Genomic DNA, 21,136 nt, shown 5'->3' with positions numbered 1-21,136 from the left:
CGGCGTTAACCCCCCGAGCTGTGTGACCTTAGGGAAGTTGCATAGCTTCTCTGTGCCTTTTCTCCATCTTTAAAACGGGAACAATGTGACGAGAGTTAAAATGAGTCGATCTATGCAAGCCTTCACACCGGCCCCCTTACGTTATCAATATCCGATGGTTATTTTTACCTATGTTCCTATCACCGTGATAAAAATGGAGGCACGAAATGTTTCTTTTCGCTTGCCTTCTTCCCAGCCCCCCTGAAACCCACGTGGAGACCTGACGTGTTTCTGCAAGCGATTCACGAACGGTAAGTCATTGTCTAACTGAGTTTTTAAGTGCTCGATTGTGTGGTAGAGAAAATCAGGGACCAGTGCGGAGTATGGTGAAGGCTCGTGTCTCACTGACGCTGGAGGACACGCCGAAGGTGCCGGAGGTGGCAGAGCCAGGGACGTTCAAGTCTCGGAAGACGAGCTGAGCGGGAGACGAGCCGGCATGGGTGGACCGCAGGAGGGGCTCCGGGAGGGGTGAGTGCGGGAAGCCCACGGCCACACAGAGACAAGGGGGCGGCAGCTCCGCTGTTTAAAAAACACATCTTGTCACCATCCGCTCCACGCGTGACCACGCCCCGCTGGCGTTCGGGCAGATTCCGGTTGTTCTTCCACGTATTTTATGAGCCAAGCTATTGAACCATATTAAAGGAACATTCAACCCACCGTTTCCCGACCCTACGAATACTCATTCAATAAATAAAATACTTTCTAAGAACCATTTTTCGCAACATAAAAGCCAGCTTCTTAGTGGATTTATCCTAAGCCGAGCTAATATTGGAACACTTATGTGGCGAAAGACACGCTTCCTGAGCGATTATTACAAATGGAACCAGATGAAGTTTTGAGTCTTGGGACTGTGAAGTACACGGAACGCAGCGCGCTCCGCGCTCAGCCAGCCGCACAGGACAGGACGCCTTGCGCTTCGCCTCCAGGCCTGGCTCCCCTGCCTGTCACCGTCCTTTTCAACAGCTGACAGGGATGTGGGGGGGCTGTCTTTCCCTCGTTCCTCGAGAAAGGCACACATCGCAGGTGCCGTTTCCCAAACGCTCCCCAGCGCGACACTTTTCCACGCAGGATGAGGTCAGGGGACTTAGCAGGACGTGGGCCCGGAAGGGCAGCTTTCCGCAAAGCGTGTCACTCGGGGGCTGTGGCCTACCTAGACAGCGCGGCTGCTGGCCGCGGCAGCAGGAGGTCGCGGAGCCTCGGCAGGATGAACACGCGGCTGCCTGGGGCGACAGCCGCGCATCGCGGAGACCCTTCCCAGGGCTCCCTGGGCCGCCAGCGCGCCCGCCCCCGCGGAGCCGCCCCCCGCGCGCCCGGAGCCCGCAGTCCAGTCGCGGCCCCGCTCGCCCAGCGTGTAACGGGCACCTCCTCCCGCCGGCCCCACCTCCGAGCGCGCGCAGCCCCCGCCCGGCCCCGCGGCGCTGGCGCCGGGCTGCGGGGCCAGGACCGCCCGCGCCCGCCACCCCGCGGCGCCGGCCCGGCGGGGAGCGCGGAGCGGGCGGCGCGCCGAGGCGGCGGGGCGTCCCGCGTGCGCCCCGCGGAGCCGCGCGCAGCCCCGCCGGCCGTCGGGGGCGCGGCCCCCCGCCCGTCCCGCCGCGGCCGCGGGGCGCCCGGGTGGCGCGGCAGTCGCGGGGCGCAGGCGGCGAACCCGGCTTTGCTCCCTTATGACTCACCCTCGCCAATGCCACTTGCCTTTCTTTCACCCTTGCCAGCTGCTTTCCTGCTGCTGCTCGGCGACCTGGTCCCCGCTCGCGCGCGCTGATTGGGTGTTGAGACCCCACCAGTTAGCGCGCGGCCGGGGGGAGCGCGCGAGCGCCAATAGATCGGCGAGATAATCGCGGAAAAAGCTGCGGGGCCATGAGAGGACCAGGGGTGGGGTGGGGGGGCCGGCCGCGCGCCCCGCTGTCCCGTCTCCCCGGGCGCCGCCATCCGCCGCCGGGCGGGGGGACAGCGCGCCGACGGGGTGTCTCCGGCAGCGTCAGGGTCTGGTGCTTGGAGGGGGGTTTCAAACCCAGATTCGCGGGGGACCGGGCCGCAGCTCCCAGCTGCCCATCGGAGTCCGGACCGAGAGGAGCACCCAGCCGGGGACAGGCAGGGGACGGGCCAGGTGGCCGCGGAGGGCCCCGCTTCCCAGACCCCAAACACGCGCGCACACGCGCGCCGCTGCAGACGAGCCGTTCCACACCTGCGCGCGCACACCTGCCCCCAGAGCCAGCGCGTGGACACGGGCGAGGCTTCTGCCTGGCGACCGAGGAAGCCAGCTCGCCATAAACGCCCTTAACCCGCCTCCGGGAACGCGAGGCAGCTCATGGCAGCCACAGACGCTCCGCGGGGTTGGGGAGGGCCGGGGGGCGCTGGGACCACAGGGTTAGTCCCCGCGGCTGCAGCGCTGCGGACTGCCCTGTGCTCCCCGCCTTTTCCCCCACTCCGCCCCAATCTCGGGGCTCCCCCTCCCCAAAACACCCCTGTTTGCACTTCTTCATTACCTGGATCTGGGCGCTGGAGGGCGCCGCTCCGGGCCGTGCGCCCTGCGGGTGTCACAGGCAGTGCTGGGCGGCGCGTTTTCACTTGTGTTTGTCCGGTAGGAAGGAACTGGAGAGGCAGCCCCCCTTCCCCCAGATGCCCAAGGGTCCCAGTCTCAGTCCCCAGCTTCGGCAGGGGCGGTGGTCCCTGGGGAAGGAAGCTCCGCCCTCCGGGCCATGCCACTCGCCTTCACTAGAAGTTGAGAGGGTGCGGGGGACAGCGGACTCCACCGGTGGCTCCTGGCTGGCTCTACCAGGCAGGACTCTGCTCCGCCTTTCGGCTGGAGTGTCTGGGATTTAAGGGTGGGCCCTGCGGCTGGTTCTGACCAGCAGACAGCGCCAGGCATGACGCGGGGGTCCAGAGCCACACTCTCTAGGTCTGAAGTCCTGTCTGCGTGACCCCCTGTGACCACCGGCCGGGTGAAGTGACCTGCGGTCCTGGGTTAGATAAGCGTTTAGAGTCGAAGATGCTAACCACGCCGGGAGAAAATGTGCCGTGGTCCCCATGTGACGAGCAGGAGGCGCCTGGGGTCTGACTTGAAGCCGCCGAGCTTCCGGGCTTTCTCAGACACGTGTGGCCTCCTGTGACAGCACGCGTCCATGCCACCCCGGCGGACGCGAGAGCGTGGCGTGCCTGCACCTCGGCCGGTCCCCGGCCTTCTCGGTGGACGTTGCACAGCATTTAGGGTGAAAAAAATCCAAATTTTGAACTGGTTTCTTTGCCGTCTGCCTCATCTTTGAAACTGTCTTTGTCCTTCGAATGGGCCCTGCAGACTGTGCTCTGGCGTCCAGAGCCGCCTTTGAAAGCCGCGGTTCGTGCCGAGAGGGTTCTCGTTGGCACCTGGACTGCCGCCTGGTGCTGAGCAGCCGGGGATGGGTTGAGACACTTGAGCTCCGTGGTGCAGGCTGGGCGGCCCCCTGGAGGAGGCGCCCCCCTCTGACACGCTGTGAGCCTCTAAGCTCATACAGTGCAACGACTCAGTAACACCGAGCCCCCGGGGACGCTCAACTGCCTCCTGAGGTCCAGGAGCCCCGGGTGACGCTGGCCAAGACCTCAGACTTCATCCTTGTCCTCCTGGTGTGCAGAAGGCGTAAGGCAGCTGAGGGTTGAGCCGCGTTTCCCAATGACGGCGACATCGCTGATTGTTTTTTTACCAAAAAAAGCTAATTGCAGTGATGGCGTCTGAGAGCCGACCCTCGTGACAGAGCGCTCGTGGAGATCACGTACAGCTGCTTAGAACTGAGGGAAACAGAGCATTTTCGCCTTATTCACATCCCAGTGGGTCCCCTGAGGTGACAGCTGGTTTTCATCAGAGCGAGGTCTTCCCGTGGGGCCGGCCTTGTGTCTCCTGTGCAGGCTGCAGGTGCCTGTGCAGGCTGCTCACGGGGACATCTGTGCCCACTGCCCGCCCGGCCCGGAGCCAGGGGTCCCTGTGACTCCTGCGAGAGAGCAGGCCAGAGCTTCTCTCTCCTCTGTCCCCCTCCCGCCCGCCCTGGCTTCTCGGGGAGAGGCTTACACAATGTCGGGAAAACCCCATCACCAGCAGAGGCAGAATCAGGCTCATTTCGAAACCTGTCACTCAAGTAGCTTCAAGTGGTTTTTCAGAAGCCAAGGCTGTGCGTGCACAGGGCTGACGGAGCCGGTTACTGTGCTCAGTCTGTGTCCCTGTGACCACCGGGCAGCGACAGAGCTTGGGGAGCGTGATCTGGTCTGTGCTGGTGAGCCGTCCTTGGGTGGGGGGAAGGAGAGGGGCGAGAGCAAGGGGAGACAGAGCCAGCAGACAGACGCCGCGGAGGGAGAGCAGAGCGGTCCTGTCCTCAGAATGTCCTGTGTGGAGTGGCCGAGGTCACCCACCCCTCTGCGCACCTTCCAGGTCCTGTGGGTGGCCGACGGCTGGCTCCCGGCCACCCACGTCCTGCAGAGCCCGATTCAACCGCCTCATCTCGTCCCCCCCAAAATGATAAAATTATTTCTGACGATATTCCTGACGAGAGAAAATATTTCACGGTGACATTGAAAACTCTATAGTGTTATTTGTAAAAGTTCAGCATTACGAGTAACGAGACGTAGCAGATCGCTTGACGAATCTGTGTCCCAGATGCGATAAGTTCCCATCGACGGTGACTGTTCGGTGTGAACAGATCCGTGGCTGCTCGTAGATTCTCGGGATGATTTATTTTACCCTCCTAGCCAACGGGTATTCACGAAACAGAATTACACGTGAGCGTCTAAGCCGGGGAACGGCTTTCATGAACGGAGTCTGCAAGATGCAGGGCGTGTACTCAACACCGAAATCTGACCCAGGTCTAGACTGACGCTGCCCTCTGCTAAGGCGCAGGCATAGACAATATGCCCCAAAATGATCATATACGGTCACAAAATGTTATATATGTAACATATACATATTTTATATATATATATGTTATATATATATAACATATATATATATTTTATATATATGTTTTATATATATGTTATATATATATATTTTATGTATATGTTATATATATATGTTATATATATATATAACATTTTATATATATATAACATATATATGTTATATATATATGTTATATATATACAAAATGTTATATATGTAACATATACATATTATATATATATATATACATATTTTATATATATATAAAATATATATATATTTATATATATTTTATATATATAATATATATGTTATATATATGTTATATATATATATTATATATATATAAAATTATATATATATATAACATATATATATATAACATATACATACACGTATACGATTCCAAAGACGTAAACTAAGTAGATGTAATGAACTTTAAAGTTTTTCCTCATTGTTCAGTTCACATTCCTTATAGACCATTCAGAAAGTTCCAGAAAGTAACTCAAGCTCGGGTCGCAGAGCACGGCTGCCCTGAGCTGGCTAACGTTCAGCACCTGTCTGGAAAGCTGAACACAAGTGTGCTCGTACCCAGCCCTTTTTAAAAATGCCGTCAGGGCGCACACGCTGGCGAGGGACAGGGCACGGAGCTGGCTTGCGGGGCCAGTGGGCATGGCCGCCTGCGAGAGATGCTTAATGGCAGAAGGGGACCTGCTCTTCAATCTCAACAGCCTCACTCGCTCAGGCAACTCGCTTGTCACTTTGAGGCCTCTCCGTTCGAGAGCTCCTGTCAGGGCCTGTCACCCAGGAGAGGCGCCGTCCCGCTCAGCCTGCACCCACAGCTCAGAGACGCCCAAGCGCTCACTCGAACCCCTCGATTAAGGGGCTCAGAATCAGCTCGTGTTGCAAATGGCCCGACGGTGTCCACCGACCAACAGCTCTGTTCCCCGTCACCCCGCCTGAGTGCCGGCCAAGCGGGCCAGCGCACAGCGTCCCCACCAAAGACCGCGTTCTCCACGAGAAGCACGAACGTCACACTCAGCTCTCTGCGGCGCGTGTGTCCTGCAGATGCTCCCCGGAGCCAGCACCTGACCAGCGCCTGGACGGCTGCTCTGTCCCCGTCAGAGGTGCTCGGGCCGGTTTACTCGTCACAGTGTCGGTAGCTGGCCGCGGACGCGCGATCATTTTGCGACATAGATGAAAACGTTATGGCCACTGGTCATTGCTCCTAACGAATCTTTCCGATGCGTCCGCCTCTCTGTTTTGAGTTTGAGAGCTGGCCCGTCGGGGGGGATGAGGGTCTTGGGTCTCCTCGCCCGGTTTTGGGGACGCGGGGGTGGGCCACGGTGCAGACGCCTTCTGGGGCTGTCACGGCAACGTTCTCTCTCTCTGTGCCGTTGTCACAGGTCGGGAAGCGTGGAGGACGACGAACACGACGACGCGCCATCGAACCAAAAGTGGGTCCTGGCTCCAAAATCACAAGACACCGACGTGACTGTCATCCTCGACAAGCTGCTGAGAGAATATGACAAAAAGCTGAGGCCGGACATTGGCAGTGAGTGTCGGCGCCCGCTCTTCCCACGGAAAAATGGGCCGTGATGGTGTCCGGGTGTTTTTTTTTTGAGTTTTTATTTTTAAACGATGATAAGCTCACAGGGCGTCGCAAAGATCGTGCGGGGTCACACGACCCACGACGGCGGCATCGTACAGAAAGCGGGACGTGGCGCCCGCACGTCCCGTGCAGCCTTGGGCGAGGACAGCCACCCCACCCGTACACGGCCACGCGCACAGCGCTCTGCTGCCAGCCGCCAGCCGCTCATTTGCCCCCCGTGTCCGTGCGTCTGTCATTCTGAGAATGTCACGTGCGTGCAGTCCCTCAGCCCGCGACCTTTCGAGACCGGCAGGACCGTGAGGGGAGCCGTCCAGGTCGGCATGGCCTCGGCTGTCACCCTTCCTTACTGCGGAGCCTGTAGTCACCCCCCGGGGAGGCACACCTGGGCCGTCACAGACGGGACGACTGTGGGCATTTGTACCCCGGTTTTTACGCGGACACTCGGTTTCATTTTCTGGGATAAAGTGCTGTGTGACAGGGTTGTGTGATGGATGCCCGTTTTGCGTTTTTTTAGGAAACTCTTAAACTCTTTCCCAATCTGGCTGGACCATTTTCTATTCTCACCCACAATGTATGAGAAATTCGATTTCTCCGTATCGTCACCGGCTCCTGGCATTGTGCATATTTTGTCATTTCGGCTGCTCCGACGGGTCTGTATCTGAGAGGCTGGTGTCTCGTGTGGGTTTACTGCCTCTCCTAGTGGTTAGCGACGGTGACCTCTTTTTATCTGTTTATTTGCCACCTGTATATCCTCTTCATTGAAATGTCTTTTCATGTTATTTGCCCGTGGAAAAGTCGGAGTATTTTGTTTGATTTTTTTCCCGCTGTATATTAAGAGTTCTTCACTTATTCTAGATACGACTCTTTTGCCAGACGTAGTTTGCGGATTTTTTTCTCTCTCGGTCTGCAGCCTCTCTGTTCATCTTCTTAATAGGCCTTTTCACAGAGGAAAGGTTTTTAATATAGATGAAGTGCAATTTATGGATTTTTTTTCTTTTCTGAAACGTGCTCTTGGAGTAACGTCTGAGAACTCCCTATGAAGCCCGAGTTTCACAAGAGTCCCTCCTTCGTTCTTCTGAAAGCTTTATAACGTTCTTGACAGAGTCGTTTAATTTTTACCCCCAACCCCCTCTGGCAACCCTCAGCTTATTCTCCGTACCCACGGGGCTGCTTCTGTTTTGTTTTGCGTATTCTTTTTTTTTTTTTTTAGATTTAGATTTCACCTATAAGTGAGATCACATGGCGTTTGTCTTTCTCTGTCTGGCTTACTCCACTTGACATAATACTCTCTAGGTCCCTCCATGTCGTCTGCGATGGTAAGATTTTATTCTTTTTCACGGCTCAGCGATGTTCCATTGTATATATGTGCTGCCTCTTCTGTATCCGGCCACCTATCATCGATGGGCACTTAGGTTGCTTCCAGCCCTTGGCTATTTCTAGTGATGCTGCAGTAAGCGTAGGGGCGCATCGAGCTTTTCAAGTTACTGTTTCGTTTTCTTTGGATAACTATCCAGAAGTGGGATGGCTGGAACATCAGGTAGTTCTATTTTTAACTTTTCGAGGGATCTCCGGACTGTTTTCCAGAGCGGCTGCCCCAGTTTGCAGTCCCACCAACAGCGCACGAGGGGTCCCTGTTCTCCACATCCTCATCTACCTACACTTGTCGTTGATTTACTGAGGACGCCGTCCTAACGGGTGTGAGGTGGTGCCTCATTGTGGCTTTAATGTGCATTTCTCTGATGATGCGTGACATTGAGCATCTTTTCATATGTCCGTTGGCCACGCATATGTCTTTTTTGAAGAAACGCCTATTCAGGTCCTCTGCTCATTTTTAAATTGAATTTTTTATTTTTTATTTTTTGGCGTTGAGTTGGTATAGGAATTCTTTATGTGTTTTGCATATTAACCCTTTATCAGATGTATCGTTTGCAAAGACCTTCTCCCGTTCAGTAGGCTGTCTTTTCATTTTGTGGATGGTTTCCTTTGCTGTGCAAAAACTTTGTATTTAACATAGTTCCGTTTGTTTATTTTTTTCTTTTGTTTGCCTTGCTCGAGGAGACACATCCAAAAAGGTCTTGCTAAAACCGATGTCAGAAAAGTGACCGCTTGTGTTTTTTCTAGGAATTGTAAACACATTTAAGTCTTTAATCCATTTTGGGTTTATTCTTGTATAGGGTGTAAGAAGGTGGTCCTTTTTCTTTCTGTTTTTTTTTCTTTTTTGCATGTATCTGTCCAGTTTTCCCAGCACCGTTTCTTGAAGAGACTGTCTTTTCCCCATTGTATATTCTTGCCTCCTTTTTCATATGCTAATTGATCATATAAGCAGAGATTTATTTCTGGGCTCTCTCTTCTATGCCATGAATCCGTGTGTCTGTTTTCATGCCGGCGTCACGCTGCTTTAATTATTGTGGCTTTGCAGTATACTTTGATATCAGGGAGTGTAATACCTCCCACTTTGTTCTTTCCCAAGATTTCTTTGGCTATTTGGAGTCTTTTGTGGTTCCACATAAATTTTAGGATTCTTTGCTCTAATTCTGAAAAGAATGCCATTGGTATTTTAGTGGATTACATTGAATCTGTTTAGTACTTTAGGTAGTAGGGATATGTTAATATTATTAATCTTCCCGATCCATGGGCAAGGTGTAGCCTTCCATTTATTTGTGTCTTCCTCAATTTCTTTCTTCAGTGTTTGATAGTTTTTTACCTCTTTGGTTAAATTTATTCCTAGGTAGCTTACACTTTCTGATGCAATTGTAAATGGGGTTGTTTTCTTATTTTGTTCATTATTGGTGTACAGAAACACAATGGATTTTTGTATATTGATTTTGTGTCCTGCAAATTTACTGAGGTCATTTCTTAGTTCTAATAGTTTTTTGGTGGAGTCTTTAGGGTTTTCTACATACAGTATCATGTCATCTGCAAATAATGAGCATTTTACTTCTTCCTTTCCAATCTGGATGCCTCCTATTTCTCTGTCCTTTCTGGGTGCCCCGGCTTGGACTGACGGCCACTGCAAGGACATTGCAGGCAGGCCAGGGCCCCGGCCCTCTCTAGGGAGGTGGAGGGATGGAAACCGTGGTGCTCACGGCCCCTTCGAACCCCAGAGAATTCCCCCGGTCCTCAGCCTTCTCTGCACAGCCTCCGTCTGGTCTGTTACAGAGAAGGTGGCCCGTGCAGAAGCGACCTGCCAGGGGCTCTACCTGCCGGGTAGGTGGGAAGCGTGGGAACCGGCGGAGCATGCGCTCTGGGCGCCTGGCGCAGGGCCTGAGGGGAGGCAGGTGCGGAGGGCGGCAGGTGCGCGGAGCGGCAGGTGCGGGGGAAGGTCACGCCCGGCGCTTTGCTCCTCCCCGGCCCCCAAATCAAAGGCTCCCAGCCACGCAGCGTGGCCGCCCACGGAGCTCCGGCAGGTAGGCCTCAGCCCCGGGCTCAGCCAGCCCCCCATCCACACCCAGCGCCCAGACCTGGAGGAACTTGCATAAAAGTGTGTTTGCGCCAACCCGGGGGCGTAGGCCGTGGAGCAGCCATCACATGCTCCCGAGAGGGACAGTTTGCAGTTTCCTCTTAGGTGTCTGAGATTAAGAAGGGGGCGTAGGGAAGACCCGTCGGGGGTCTGACTCCGCCACGTCAGAGCTGGGCCAGCCGAGATGCACGACGGCCAAGGACAGGGCTGGAGGAGACTGTCGCCAGAGAAGGGAGCGGCCTGGGCGTGGCCCCCACCATGACCCGCCTAGGCGGGGACTCATGGTCAGACCTCCCTGTGGGGTCGCTCTCCATAGAACCCCCGTTTTTGGTCCCCAAGGGCCCCGAGCATCTCCGGCCTCCTCCCACCCGCCCGCGGCTCCCGGCCGTTGTCAGCAGCGGGCGATGCGGCTGGTTCTCTCGCGGGCGGGTTGCTACCTGCCCAGGTGTGTGCTTCGTCTCGCTTGTGGGCGGGGCGAGCGTCCTCCCAGGCTGCTGCTGCCAGCTTGGTCCTCCTGAAAAAGTTTTTTAATTTTATGTTTTACACTTTAATTCACTGTTGTGAGTTCAGTTTTATATAAAACCAAGGTGTTCTTTGTGGATGCTGTTTTGCCGATGGATGTCCGGTTACCCCATCGCTGGTCGGAAAACACTAACCCTTCTCTATATGCTTTTCGCATATTTGTCAAAAGTCAGTCGGCTCCCGGCCGTGGGCTCTTCCTGAGTTCCCGCCTTCGTTCCCTTCGCTGAATTTTCTATTTTTGTGTCAATGGCCACAGTCCTGACTTCGATAGCTCTATAGTAAGTCTCGAAATTGGGTCGAGCAATTAAACCTCTTCTTCCTCTTTTTCAAAATTACTTCACTAATTCATTTGCTTTTCCGAGTGAATTTTAGGATGCTCTTGTCTATATGGACCCACCTCCCCTCCCCCGTCCCCCCAAAAAGGCTTTCGTTAAATCTGTAGATCACTCTGGGAAGGACTGACACGTTCGCCGCGATGTCGTCCGGTTCAGTCGCAGATTCTCACGTGCTCTGTCCTGAGTACATTTCGTTCGATCTGCGCGTGTCTCTCGCGTATCTGGAGCGGTTGCGAATGGCGCGGTGGTTTTAAATTTCTCCTTTCCCCGCGCTCATTGCTCATGCACAGAAACACCTTTGCTTTTTATATCTCGACGCCCGCTAAGTTGCTGAACGCGCTTGCTGGCTTTAGGAAGTTTCGTGTGTTTATTTTTTGAGGACAGGTTCTTTGGGATTTTACCCCGTGGTGGCATCGGCAGAGGAAGGACGTTTCAGAGACCTCTCGTGTCCTTCTCTCGCTCGACGGCTCGGGCCAGACCCGTGGTCCTCAGCGGGCTGCTGATGCTCCAAGGGCCCGTCGCGCCTTGTCCCAGGTCTGAGGGAAGAAGCCTTCACGCTTTCGGCACGGGGGCCGACGTCAGCTGCAGGTGTTTCGCGTGTGTTCTTCATCGAGCTGCGGCGGCCCTGGCCACTATTCCCAGTTTGCCAAGACGATTAGTTTTTATCATGAATACGTGTTGAATTTTGCCAAATGCGTTTTCCTGAATCAGTAGATCATGTGATCATGTGATTTTATTTTCAGCCTAGTAACATGGCGGGTTAGACTGATCGATTTTCAAATATGGACCCAGCCTCGTGTCCCTGAAATACACCTCACTCGGCCATCGTGGTTCATGTCTTTTATATATTTATTTTTGTCTATATTTACCTGTATCTATAGAGAGAAGTTTTTTATATGTTCTTGAGTTATATTCGTTAACATGTTGTCGAGAGTTTTCGTATCTCAGCTCACGAAGGACGTTTATTTTATTTTATTTTTTATTTTATTTTATTTTATTTCATTTTATTTTTTATTTTATTTTATTTTATTTCATTTTATTTTTTATTTTATTTTATTTTATTTTATTTTTTATTTTATTTTATTTTATTTCATTTTATTTTTTATTTTATTTTATTTTATTTCATTTTATTTTTTATTTTATTTTATTTTATTTCATTTTATTTTTTATTTTATTTTATTTTATTTCATTTTATTTTTTATTTTCTTTTCTTTTATTTCATTTTATTTTTTATTTTCTTTTCTTTTATTTTTTCTTTTCTTTTCTTTTATTTTTTATTTTATTTATTTTTATTTTATTTTATTTTATTTTTTGCCCGATCTTTGTGCGATTTCGGTCTCCGGTCACCCTGCAGGAGGCAGATCGGGCCGTGCTCCCTCGTCTTGTTTTCCGGGTAGAAGTTACGGTTCATTCTTCTTCGACCATTTCAGAGAATTCTCCGTGATGCCCTCTGACCCCCGAGGTTGCTTTCCTTGGCGTTTTTCCGTTACAGATTCATTTCCTTAATAGTTAAAGGCCGTGCAGATGATCCGTTTCCCATTGGGGTAGGTTGTCACGGTTTGTGCTTTTACGGAATTGGCCCGTTTCTTTCAAACTGGCGATGTGTGTAGACTTGTCCGTGACATTTCTGGACCGTCCCCGGAACGCCTGTTGCGAGGCCCAGGGCGTTTCTGGGGTTGGTGATCTGCGTCTCGAGGTTTATTCCACTGACCTTTTTAAAGCGTCAACTTCTGTTTCATCGCATTTCTGCACGGTTTTTCGGTTTCACTCGATTTCGCCTGTATCAGGTCCTTTCTTCTGCTTGGTTCGGGTTTATTTTAGGCTTCTCCTTAGAGTCCTGATTTGAGATTTTCCTTTTCTGACGGAAACATCCAGTGTTCTACGTGGCCCTCTCCGCTCTGCTTGAGCTGCATCTCAGAGTTTGATGCTGTATTTTTATTTTCACTCGGTTCAAAGCGCTTTTTCATTTCCCTCGAGGATTTCTTCTTTCGCCCACGGATTATTCGGCGGCGCGTGTCTAGTTTCCGCACGTTTGGAAGTTTTCCTGTCGTGTTGCTGCTTTGACGTTTGATTCCGTGGGGTCAGAGGACGCCCTCTGCGTACGTCCAGTCCTTTTAAATCTGTTGGAGTTTGATTCATGGCCCCGGACGTGGTCCATGCAGGTGGGCGCCCCACGGGCAAAGACATTTGCTCTGCCGTTCTGGGGGGTGTGGGTCCTGTCGTCTGAGGATGTTGTTGAGTCGTTCTATAGCTTTGCCGATGTTTTGTCTAGTTTTCCCATCTATACCCTCAAAAAAGTGGGTTCTAATCCAAGACCGAGATGAGGGTGGTGTGCTTGGCCAGGAGAGAGAGGCACACCGGGCCGTGCAGGCCCACTCCGTCGTCATGGTGACGGTGAGCAGCTCGGGGATGCAGCAGACTCTCTCCAGAGGGGGCTCCCAGGCCGCGGCTTGTCTCGGCTTCTCCACCGGACCCCGCACTGCCCGAGTCCCCTTCCCCTTGGACCCGCCCTGCCGCCCTCCCAGGCCAAGGGACGCTCGGTCTCCAGTGTCTGGACCTGCTCCAGTTCCGACGGATGCACACAGGTGCGGGGTGCATGTCAAAGGTGGGGCGGGAGGAGCCCTAAGTCCCACCGTGACACAGTGACAGACGGTCCGGACACAAAGAATGGGCTGCTGCATCAGTTACCAGCACATTCGCTGAGACAGAAACAACGGACCCATCGCTGTCACCTCTAAATGGAATCGCAAAACTACATTCAAGTCCCTTCCCACACCAGCACAGGCTCTAAACCTGGCCCGGGAGAGCGGCCGGGCAGCGCGAGGGTCTCCCACAGCCGTGTCCCCAGGAGAGGGGACAGGCAGTGCCGGGGTCTCCCACCGCCATGTCCCCAGACCCTGCCAACTCAGCCGCTGTGTCAGCTTGCTTTGCCAAGGGACCTGCCTCTGACGACTCGAGCCACTGTCACACAGTTCAGTCTGATACCGAGGTTTCTGTTCTGCTGTCGGCGTTTCATCACCCCGTAGTTACCATCCTGACCCCAAACACCCTACAGATTGTTTCTTACAGGTTTACTGTGCCCTGCCGACCTGGCTGCTCTGCCGCCAATCCACGTGTGAGGGGAAAATGCAGATTAAAAGCTGTGGCTTCCGAGAATACCGTGGTTGGGAGCGATTCTGAAGGAAATCTGTCCAGCCAGCCACAAACCCCCAAGACCCCTTCATACCGGTGCGGTGAGGGCCAGCCCCTGGCCACCACTGTCCGCTAGTGTCCCCACAGCTTCGCCTCTCCCAGCACGTCGTGTGGGTGGGCCCGTCGGGCACAGCGGCACAGTGTCTCTATCCGTCACCCGCCGCAGGCTCCTGGGCTGCTTCCGCGTTTGGCAGTGTTAATGATGCCGCTGTAAACATCGTGGACACGTTTTTTGTGTGGCTCGACGATTTTTTACTGATACATTTTGAATATTTTTCGTAATTGCAAACCCACGACCATCGACCTCTCATCAAAATCTTGGCCGCTCCGAGCCTTCTCCGTAGATTATGCCGGGTCGGCTCTCACTGCAGACGCCGAGTCGCTGTGTTTGCCCACGTGTTCCTCGGCCGCTCCACGTGCTGCCCGTCTACGCAGCACGAACCCGATAATTTCTTTTCATAGTTATTCCTCTTCGCCATCTCACGTCCTTAGATTACAGCTTCCGTTTCCGGGCGGCGCCTGTTTACGGTCGCGATGCTCATGGTCTCTGCCCGTGGGACGGCGCCACAGTCATGTCTCCTCCCCCGTCTCCCGTTGCTGAGGATGATTGTTCCTCCGTGACCGTCACACGTATGTGTTAAATACAAACATACTTGTGACGTGCATCTTATTTTTAAATGTATTACTGGTTATGGGCCTCGCTGTACAATGATTGATGTGTGTGTTTATACCTATATACGGGGTGTTTCTGCGATTGCTGTTTACTTCAGTTAGGAGAAAAGGCGTGTGGGGTCACGTGCCGTCTACTAATTGCCGACGCTACGCCCTTCATCCGGGTTCTTGGCTCCCTTGCTCGGGTTCGAATCGCTGGCCGAGGTCGCGTGCTCTCTGCTTGAAGAAACAGGTCTGCTCGTCACTGTTCCCTCCGGTTTGCGCATCTCGGGACACATCTTTAACCTCCGCGCCGCACGGTGGTATCTTACGTCCGGCGCCGGGATCCACGGTCCCGCGGCCTCCCGCACGTGTCCGTCGGGCGGGGCCTTCCCGGTGCACGACGACATTTTCTGGTCTCACATTTTCTCTCCATCTTTGAGTGGATGAGCATCGTGAGCCGCCCCGAGGTTCCGTGTAGGGGTAAAGCACAGTCACGGTGACGGAAACCGCCCTGGTCCCCGTGGACTGGAGACGGGGCATCGGCGGGGGGGTGCCGTGAACGAAAGGGCAATTTGCGCCCCAGGACCCGCCGACGGGAGGGCCGGCTGGGTGCGCACCCCGGAGTCCGTCCCTGGGGAGGGGGCCGCCCGGGTGCACTGCCCGGTCCCTGCTTCTCGTTGTCCCGTTGGACGCCCTCGCCTGGGTCCCGCACCCCTCCCAGCTTCCTGTCCCACACCGGCTCCCGGCGGCGTGGGGTCCCTCACGATGCCCGATGCTGTTTTCCCACGCGCTTCGCCCCGAATTTCGGAAAGGAGGCGGGGGCGGGAGCGGGGGGCGGGGGCGGCACGGAGCGCGCCCCGGCCTGTCACACGTGCTAACACGCGTGCGTTTTCTCTCCGCAGTGAAGCCGACCGTGATCGACGTGGACATCTACGTCAACAGCATCGGCCCCGTGTCCTCCATCAACATGGTGAGACCCGGCTTTTCTCCGACGTAACGGCCTTCGGGCCGGCTCTCGCCTTCTGCTGTGGGTTTGGGATGCAGGCTTAGAACACGCTGACTTCCTAAGTCTGTAGCATTCGTCGGTCGTTTCGGTCTCGAAAATGGTGACCGTCGAGGAGAGCTGGTGGCAGTGGCAGCGGCCGGTCCCTCCGGCGATTCCAAAGCGTCCGGCCCCGCCTTCTGCACGCCGGGCACGCACACGGGTTTTCGGATGAGACTTTGCAGGTTTGCAGCTTCCTGCTACCTGTGACCTTGGTATCGGGGGTGGACTGAAGTGACAGCTTTGGGTTCTGAGTTCGTCGTTTCAAGAAGCGAAAGACCCGCCCTTTCGTGTTTCTTGGGGAGGCACCTCAGGTGACCCAGCTTACACGTCCGCCTTGAGTCTGACCCCGAAGCTGAACGAGGTGCCTTTTTTTAACGGGAGGAAGCGTTTTTTAACGGCATTGAGAGGCGATTTCCCCAACTGGGCAGAGCGGGCTCCAGGGGTGACCGTTGGTTGTGTCCGTGGCCTTCCCTGTCCCGTTAGGGACGTGGGGACGAGCTGGCGGGCATCCGTGGGGACACGACCGGCAGGTGCCACCGCTTTGCAGACGCGGGCGGCGGGCGGTCCCCTCTGCCGGGCCTTCCCGCTGCCCTGCCAGCTCCTGGATCCGGGGTCGTGGGGCTGGGCGGGAATGCAGTGTGCTGACTTCGGGGCGTCCTTTTGCGGAGTGTCTGTGGATGTTAAGTGACCCTTCCAAGTCTGCAGCAGCCCGTCCCTGTCCACAGCCAGGTGTTCTCAGCGCCCGGCTTTTCGCTGGCGACACCGAGGTTCCATGTAGGGGTAAAGCACAGTCACGGTAACAGAAACCGCCCTCGTCCCCGTGGACTGGAGACGGGGCATCGGCGGGGAGGTGCCGTGAACGAAAGGGCGTTTGCACCCCAGGACCCACGTACGGGAGGGCCGGCTGGGCGTGCACCCCGGGAGCCTGTCCCTGGGGAGGGGGCCGCTCGCGGTTCGCTGCCTGGTCTCTGCTTCTCGTTGTCACGTTTGACGTCCTTGTGTGGGTCCCACCGCGCCCCTCCCAGCTTCCTGTCCCACACTCGGCTTTCTGCAGGGCCCAGAACCGGGACAAAGCAGAGGCTGGGCCCCGGGCGCCGGCAGGCCACACCGGTGCTCCCCCAGGGCGGAGCCACCGCTCCCTGTCACCGAGGGCCCGGTGGCATCCTCCGTGCTGGGGACATGGTCGGGGAGGAGACGTGCACGCAGGGGGCCTCTCGGTCCCTTTCAGAGCTCACGAGCCCGTGGCACTGAGACCCTCTCAGGACCTCTGACGACTGATGCAGCCGCTCGCCCCTCACTCTGCTCGGCCCCCTCCTCGCTGACGACACCACAGTCCAGAGACAGAGCCGTCCTCGGGGCCACGCCAGGAAGCGGAGGCGCACGGCGTCCCCGTCCCCTCCCCGTCGGTGGCCGGAAAAGGCCGTTTCCCTGTAACTCGGGTCAAACTTAGAAGATAGAGGTTTCGCCGAGCGTTAACGTTTAGGCGTCTGGAGGGGATTCACGTGAGGGTTAAAGGACCCGTGAACTCTGTCCCCATCCGTCTCCTCCTGGAACCGCCCAGCCTCCTCTGGCCTGTCACCCGTCTCCGTGAGGGGCCCCCGTGGGTGACAACGCATCCAGCACCCCGTGTCCAAGCGGCATTCGTGGGCCGTGTTTGCTGAGAGCCGGCCTCCGGCTGCGCTGCACGGGTGACAGGCCCCCGGAGAACGGGCCGGTACCGTGTGCCCGGACTCGGCCGCCTTGTTTAAACCCGGTGACCTCACGCCTCGCACACGCGCTGGCTGCCAGGCTGCCCCGGGAGGTGGCTCGCTGGGCGACAGCCGGAGGCCCTTCCGGCCCTCGGAACCTGTCATCGCCGCGTGTTACGCAGCAGCCCCCAGGGCCCCGCGCGGCCTCGGAAGGTCCCTGAGACCTCCGAGGTCAGCAGGTCGTGCATTAGCAGGCGACCCAACGCCAGGAACTCTGTGGAGTTACCGCGTTGCGCGCGAGGTGACGTGAGCATCATGCAGAGGCCTCTCCGATGCCCGCTGCCCGGGAGGAGCACAGGGGACGAGGGACCAGGACCCCCCGAGGGGCTGCACGCATAGGCTGGTGACAGGGGATGGGGAGGGGACCTCCTCCCCGCGCCAGCACCCCGGGCTGTCCCATTCCTTTGTGGCTGGAAAGCGGGGTGACCTGCTGCCCCCGAGCTCCGTCCTCGGTGAGGGGCCCGGCGCCTCGGGCCGGGCTGCTGCGTGTCCCCCTCCTCCTTGTCCCGGCCGCCCTGGCTGCGGCTCCGTCTGTCCTGTGAGGTCCTGATTGGACGTCGGCTTTCCAGGGGCCACGAGATGCTGGTTCACCCCATGAGGCTGTGTCCCCTCCGGCCGGTCAGCGGTGCTTTGTCAGGGGTGAGGACTCGGGGACAGCTCCTCTCCGTCCTGCAGACGGAGGAGATGGCTCTCTGCCCCTCTCACGTGTGACACCCCATGGGGCTTTACATGCTTTCTGTCGTTTTGATAAAAGGTGTGTGGTGCGAGGTTCTGGTTTCCGGACAAGTCGCGGAATAGGGACGAGGACAAAACAGACCGAGCTACCGGCTGAGTGACCACCAGCCGGGGCCACACCCGCCGGGGGGTCAGCCAAGCGCTGCACAGGCTTCTCCTGGAGAAAGGGCAGGAAAGCGGCCCGGCAGCCCCCCAGCTTTTACCCTGGGGCCTCTGCGGGGAGCTGGAGAGGCATCCGCAGTGTCCTGTGGCTTCTTCCTCTTCCCATGGGAAGTCCTGGTCAATTTAGACGTGTCGCTCTCAGGTTTATACCTTTCAAGAGAAAAGTGCTCTCTGTGGGAAGTGGCATTTGCCGCCTCCGCGCAGTCCCAGAAAGGGACTGACTTTGCCTGACACACCTCTGAAGCGTCGCTCGGTGGGAGCTGAAGTAAATGACGGTGGCGCCGGCTGTTTACAATTAAACGTCAGGTTTCGGGAGGGGCCCTTCGGCCGTTTGTAGCTGGTTCCGAGATGCCCCCGTCCCCGACCCTCGCTGGAGCCGCAGGTCCTGCTGAGGCCGCAGAGGTTCACGCGGCCCATCGGGCACCCTCTGAACACTGGGATGGCACCGGTTTAATGCACCACGTTCGTCCTGGCCTGTTCGTGACGCCTCGGTGGCCTTTTTGTGCATGTCTATGGCTTTTAAAGGTAGATCCGGGCCACCGGAAGGACTCTCAGGAAAAACGCAAACACTTCGGTTTCTTGGCAAATTTTAAAATAGTTTTCAGTCTGAGTCCCATCCGACTCACAGCGTAACTCTTCCTCCGATGACCTTTATGTGTGTTTCTCCCGAGCATTAAAAAAAAAATTAACTCTGTGTTTTACCACCTGTCAGAAAGATGTCTTGTTCCTTTCTGCCGGTCTCCTTTTTACCCCAGATTCACTATCCTTGAACGTTTGTGGACTTGAATTTTAAACACAGAACGTTTGACTCACTGGAAGCTTAATTTTGTTACGGATTCGATTATAGATCATCTTTGTCGTGATGTTTTTTTCCATCAAGAATAAAACGAATCCTTATTAAAAAAAAAAAAAAAAAAAAAAACCGCACACGATGTAAAGATCTTTCATCCTTCCGGCGGGTTTTAGGGAAGGGCTGTGACGGGGCGACAGCCTGAGGGGACCCGGCCCCGTCTCCTTGGTCCCACCGCGCTGTGTCCGGGAAACCGGTTTCCTCCACCTGCCTCCAGCATAATCCTTTCCCATCTCCTCCTGTTAAGTTCTCCCAAGTTCTCGGAGTGAAGAAACGCGTGATGTTTATTTAGAACCGAACTCGCACCGTGAGCGGAAATGTCGGGGGAGAGGGTGACGGGGCAAAGGCAGACGCCAGCGCGGACGCACACGCAGGGGCCCCCGACGGCGAGCTCAGTGACCCGCACTGGCCCCCGGCCTCCCTCCCGGGCACAGCCCAGCATCTCAGCACGACAGGGACCGGGCGGGAGTGGGGCCGCGTCGCCCCCACATGCTGGGACATCCCCGGGGAGCAGCTGTGTGGCCCCACCGTGTGGCGTCCCTCTGCTTGCTCAGGCAGGCTCCCCCCACCGCTCCCGCGGCCGCTGCAGCCACACAGGCCCGGCTCCGCCGGACGCGCCCCCTGGTCACCCCTCCTCTGTGCTCCGGTCCGTCCTGGGGCGCAGTGATTGTAGGAGCGCCGAGACAAACGGGCTCATTGGCAGACGTCCCCGGTGGCTTCATTGGCTGTTTCCTGCGCTGACCTCGGTGGGGAGGGGGCCGGAGGGAGGGGGCGAGACGCACGCACTGTCTCCCAAGACCGCCGGTGGCTTCCTGGGCTTCGCGGCCATCCGCTGGCCGCACCTCGATCCGCCGCGGACGGCTCTGTGGGTCAAAGGCGGGACTCGTCCTTGGTGGCCCCGCGGCGATTCAGGCGGAGCTCAGAGAGCAGGGTTTGCGGTGTGGAGTGTGTCCGCAGCCGGACACGCGCCGGGGCAGCGGGCCTGGCCCCTCGGCTCAGTCGTCACACCGTCGGATGCTTAACCGCGTGCCACGTTCAAATGCACCAAGGGCTCCCACGGGTTCCGACCGCCCAGCAGATGGCGAGTAAATCATGTGTCGCCTTGACTGGGCCGCGAGCGGTGCAGACGCTGGGTCAGACGTGATCCCGGTGTGTCCGGACGAGATGGGCATTTGCCTCTGTGGCCTGAGTCGAGCACGTCGCCCTCCCCAGGGGGTGGGCCTCGTCTCATCAGGGGAGGGCGGGCTAGAGCGTGGGGCCGACCCGCCCACGAGTAAGAGAATTCTTCCAGCCCAGTGGCCTTCGAACTGGGACATCGAGCCTTGATGCCTCGAGCCCGCGGGCCTTCGATGAGATCTGCGTCTAGGCGTGGCCTGGAACCACACCCCGGGCTCTCCTGAGTGTCCACCTGGTCACCTGTCCCCACAGAGCTCAGGTCTGGCCGGCCCCCACCATCCCGTGACCCAATCACAGTCTGCACTCCGGGGAACCCCGACTGATGCATCTTGCCTCTTCCCACCCGCGGGGCTTCGATCAGTGAAGAGCCCGCCAAAGACCTTTTAAATAGGATGAAACGACACGTTATGGCCCTTTGCTGTCAAAGCCTCAAGTCGAGGCCTCCACTCAGGCACAGACGGAGCAGGAGCCCGTGGACCCTGGGTGGCCACGGCAGGCCCGTTCGGCGGGTGCCTCTGCCGAAGGAGGGCTCAGCCGCGACGGGCCCCGTGTATAGACAGCCCAGGGACCGAGGCCGAGAAAGGAAAAGGAACCTGTTCCCCACGGCTCTAAATCTCTCTGTATTCAGAAGTCAGCGACTTTCCACGGCCACCGTAACGAGCGTCCGTGCGATGACGCGTTAAGCCCGGCGAAGTCCCCTCGCTGT

At 56.3% G+C, this 21,136-nt stretch overlaps 1 protein-coding gene across 1 annotated transcript in view; it reads left to right on the top strand.

The window, feature by feature from the left end:
- Positions 1–475: 475 nt before the first annotated feature.
- The window catches only part of GABRG3 (gamma-aminobutyric acid type A receptor subunit gamma3), a gene marked incomplete at its 3' end in the record, with an annotated part of 60,493 nt that continues 39,832 nt past the window's right edge, over positions 476–21,136 (top strand). Inside the window, exons 1-3 of the mRNA XM_039853452.1 lie at positions 476–507; positions 6,346–6,494; positions 15,617–15,684. Of these exons, the coding sequence (XP_039709386.1) occupies positions 476–507; positions 6,346–6,494; positions 15,617–15,684 (249 nt within the window). The remainder of the gene's footprint in view (positions 508–6,345; positions 6,495–15,616; positions 15,685–21,136) is intronic.

Source organism: Pteropus medius, unplaced genomic scaffold (assembly GCF_902729225.1).
Source record: "Pteropus medius unplaced genomic scaffold, Ma_sr-lr_union100, whole genome shotgun sequence".
Lineage (NCBI taxonomy): Eukaryota > Metazoa > Chordata > Mammalia > Chiroptera > Pteropodidae > Pteropus > Pteropus medius.
The sequence above is the reverse complement of the archived record's forward strand: the minus strand, read 5'-3'. Positions and strand labels throughout refer to the sequence as shown.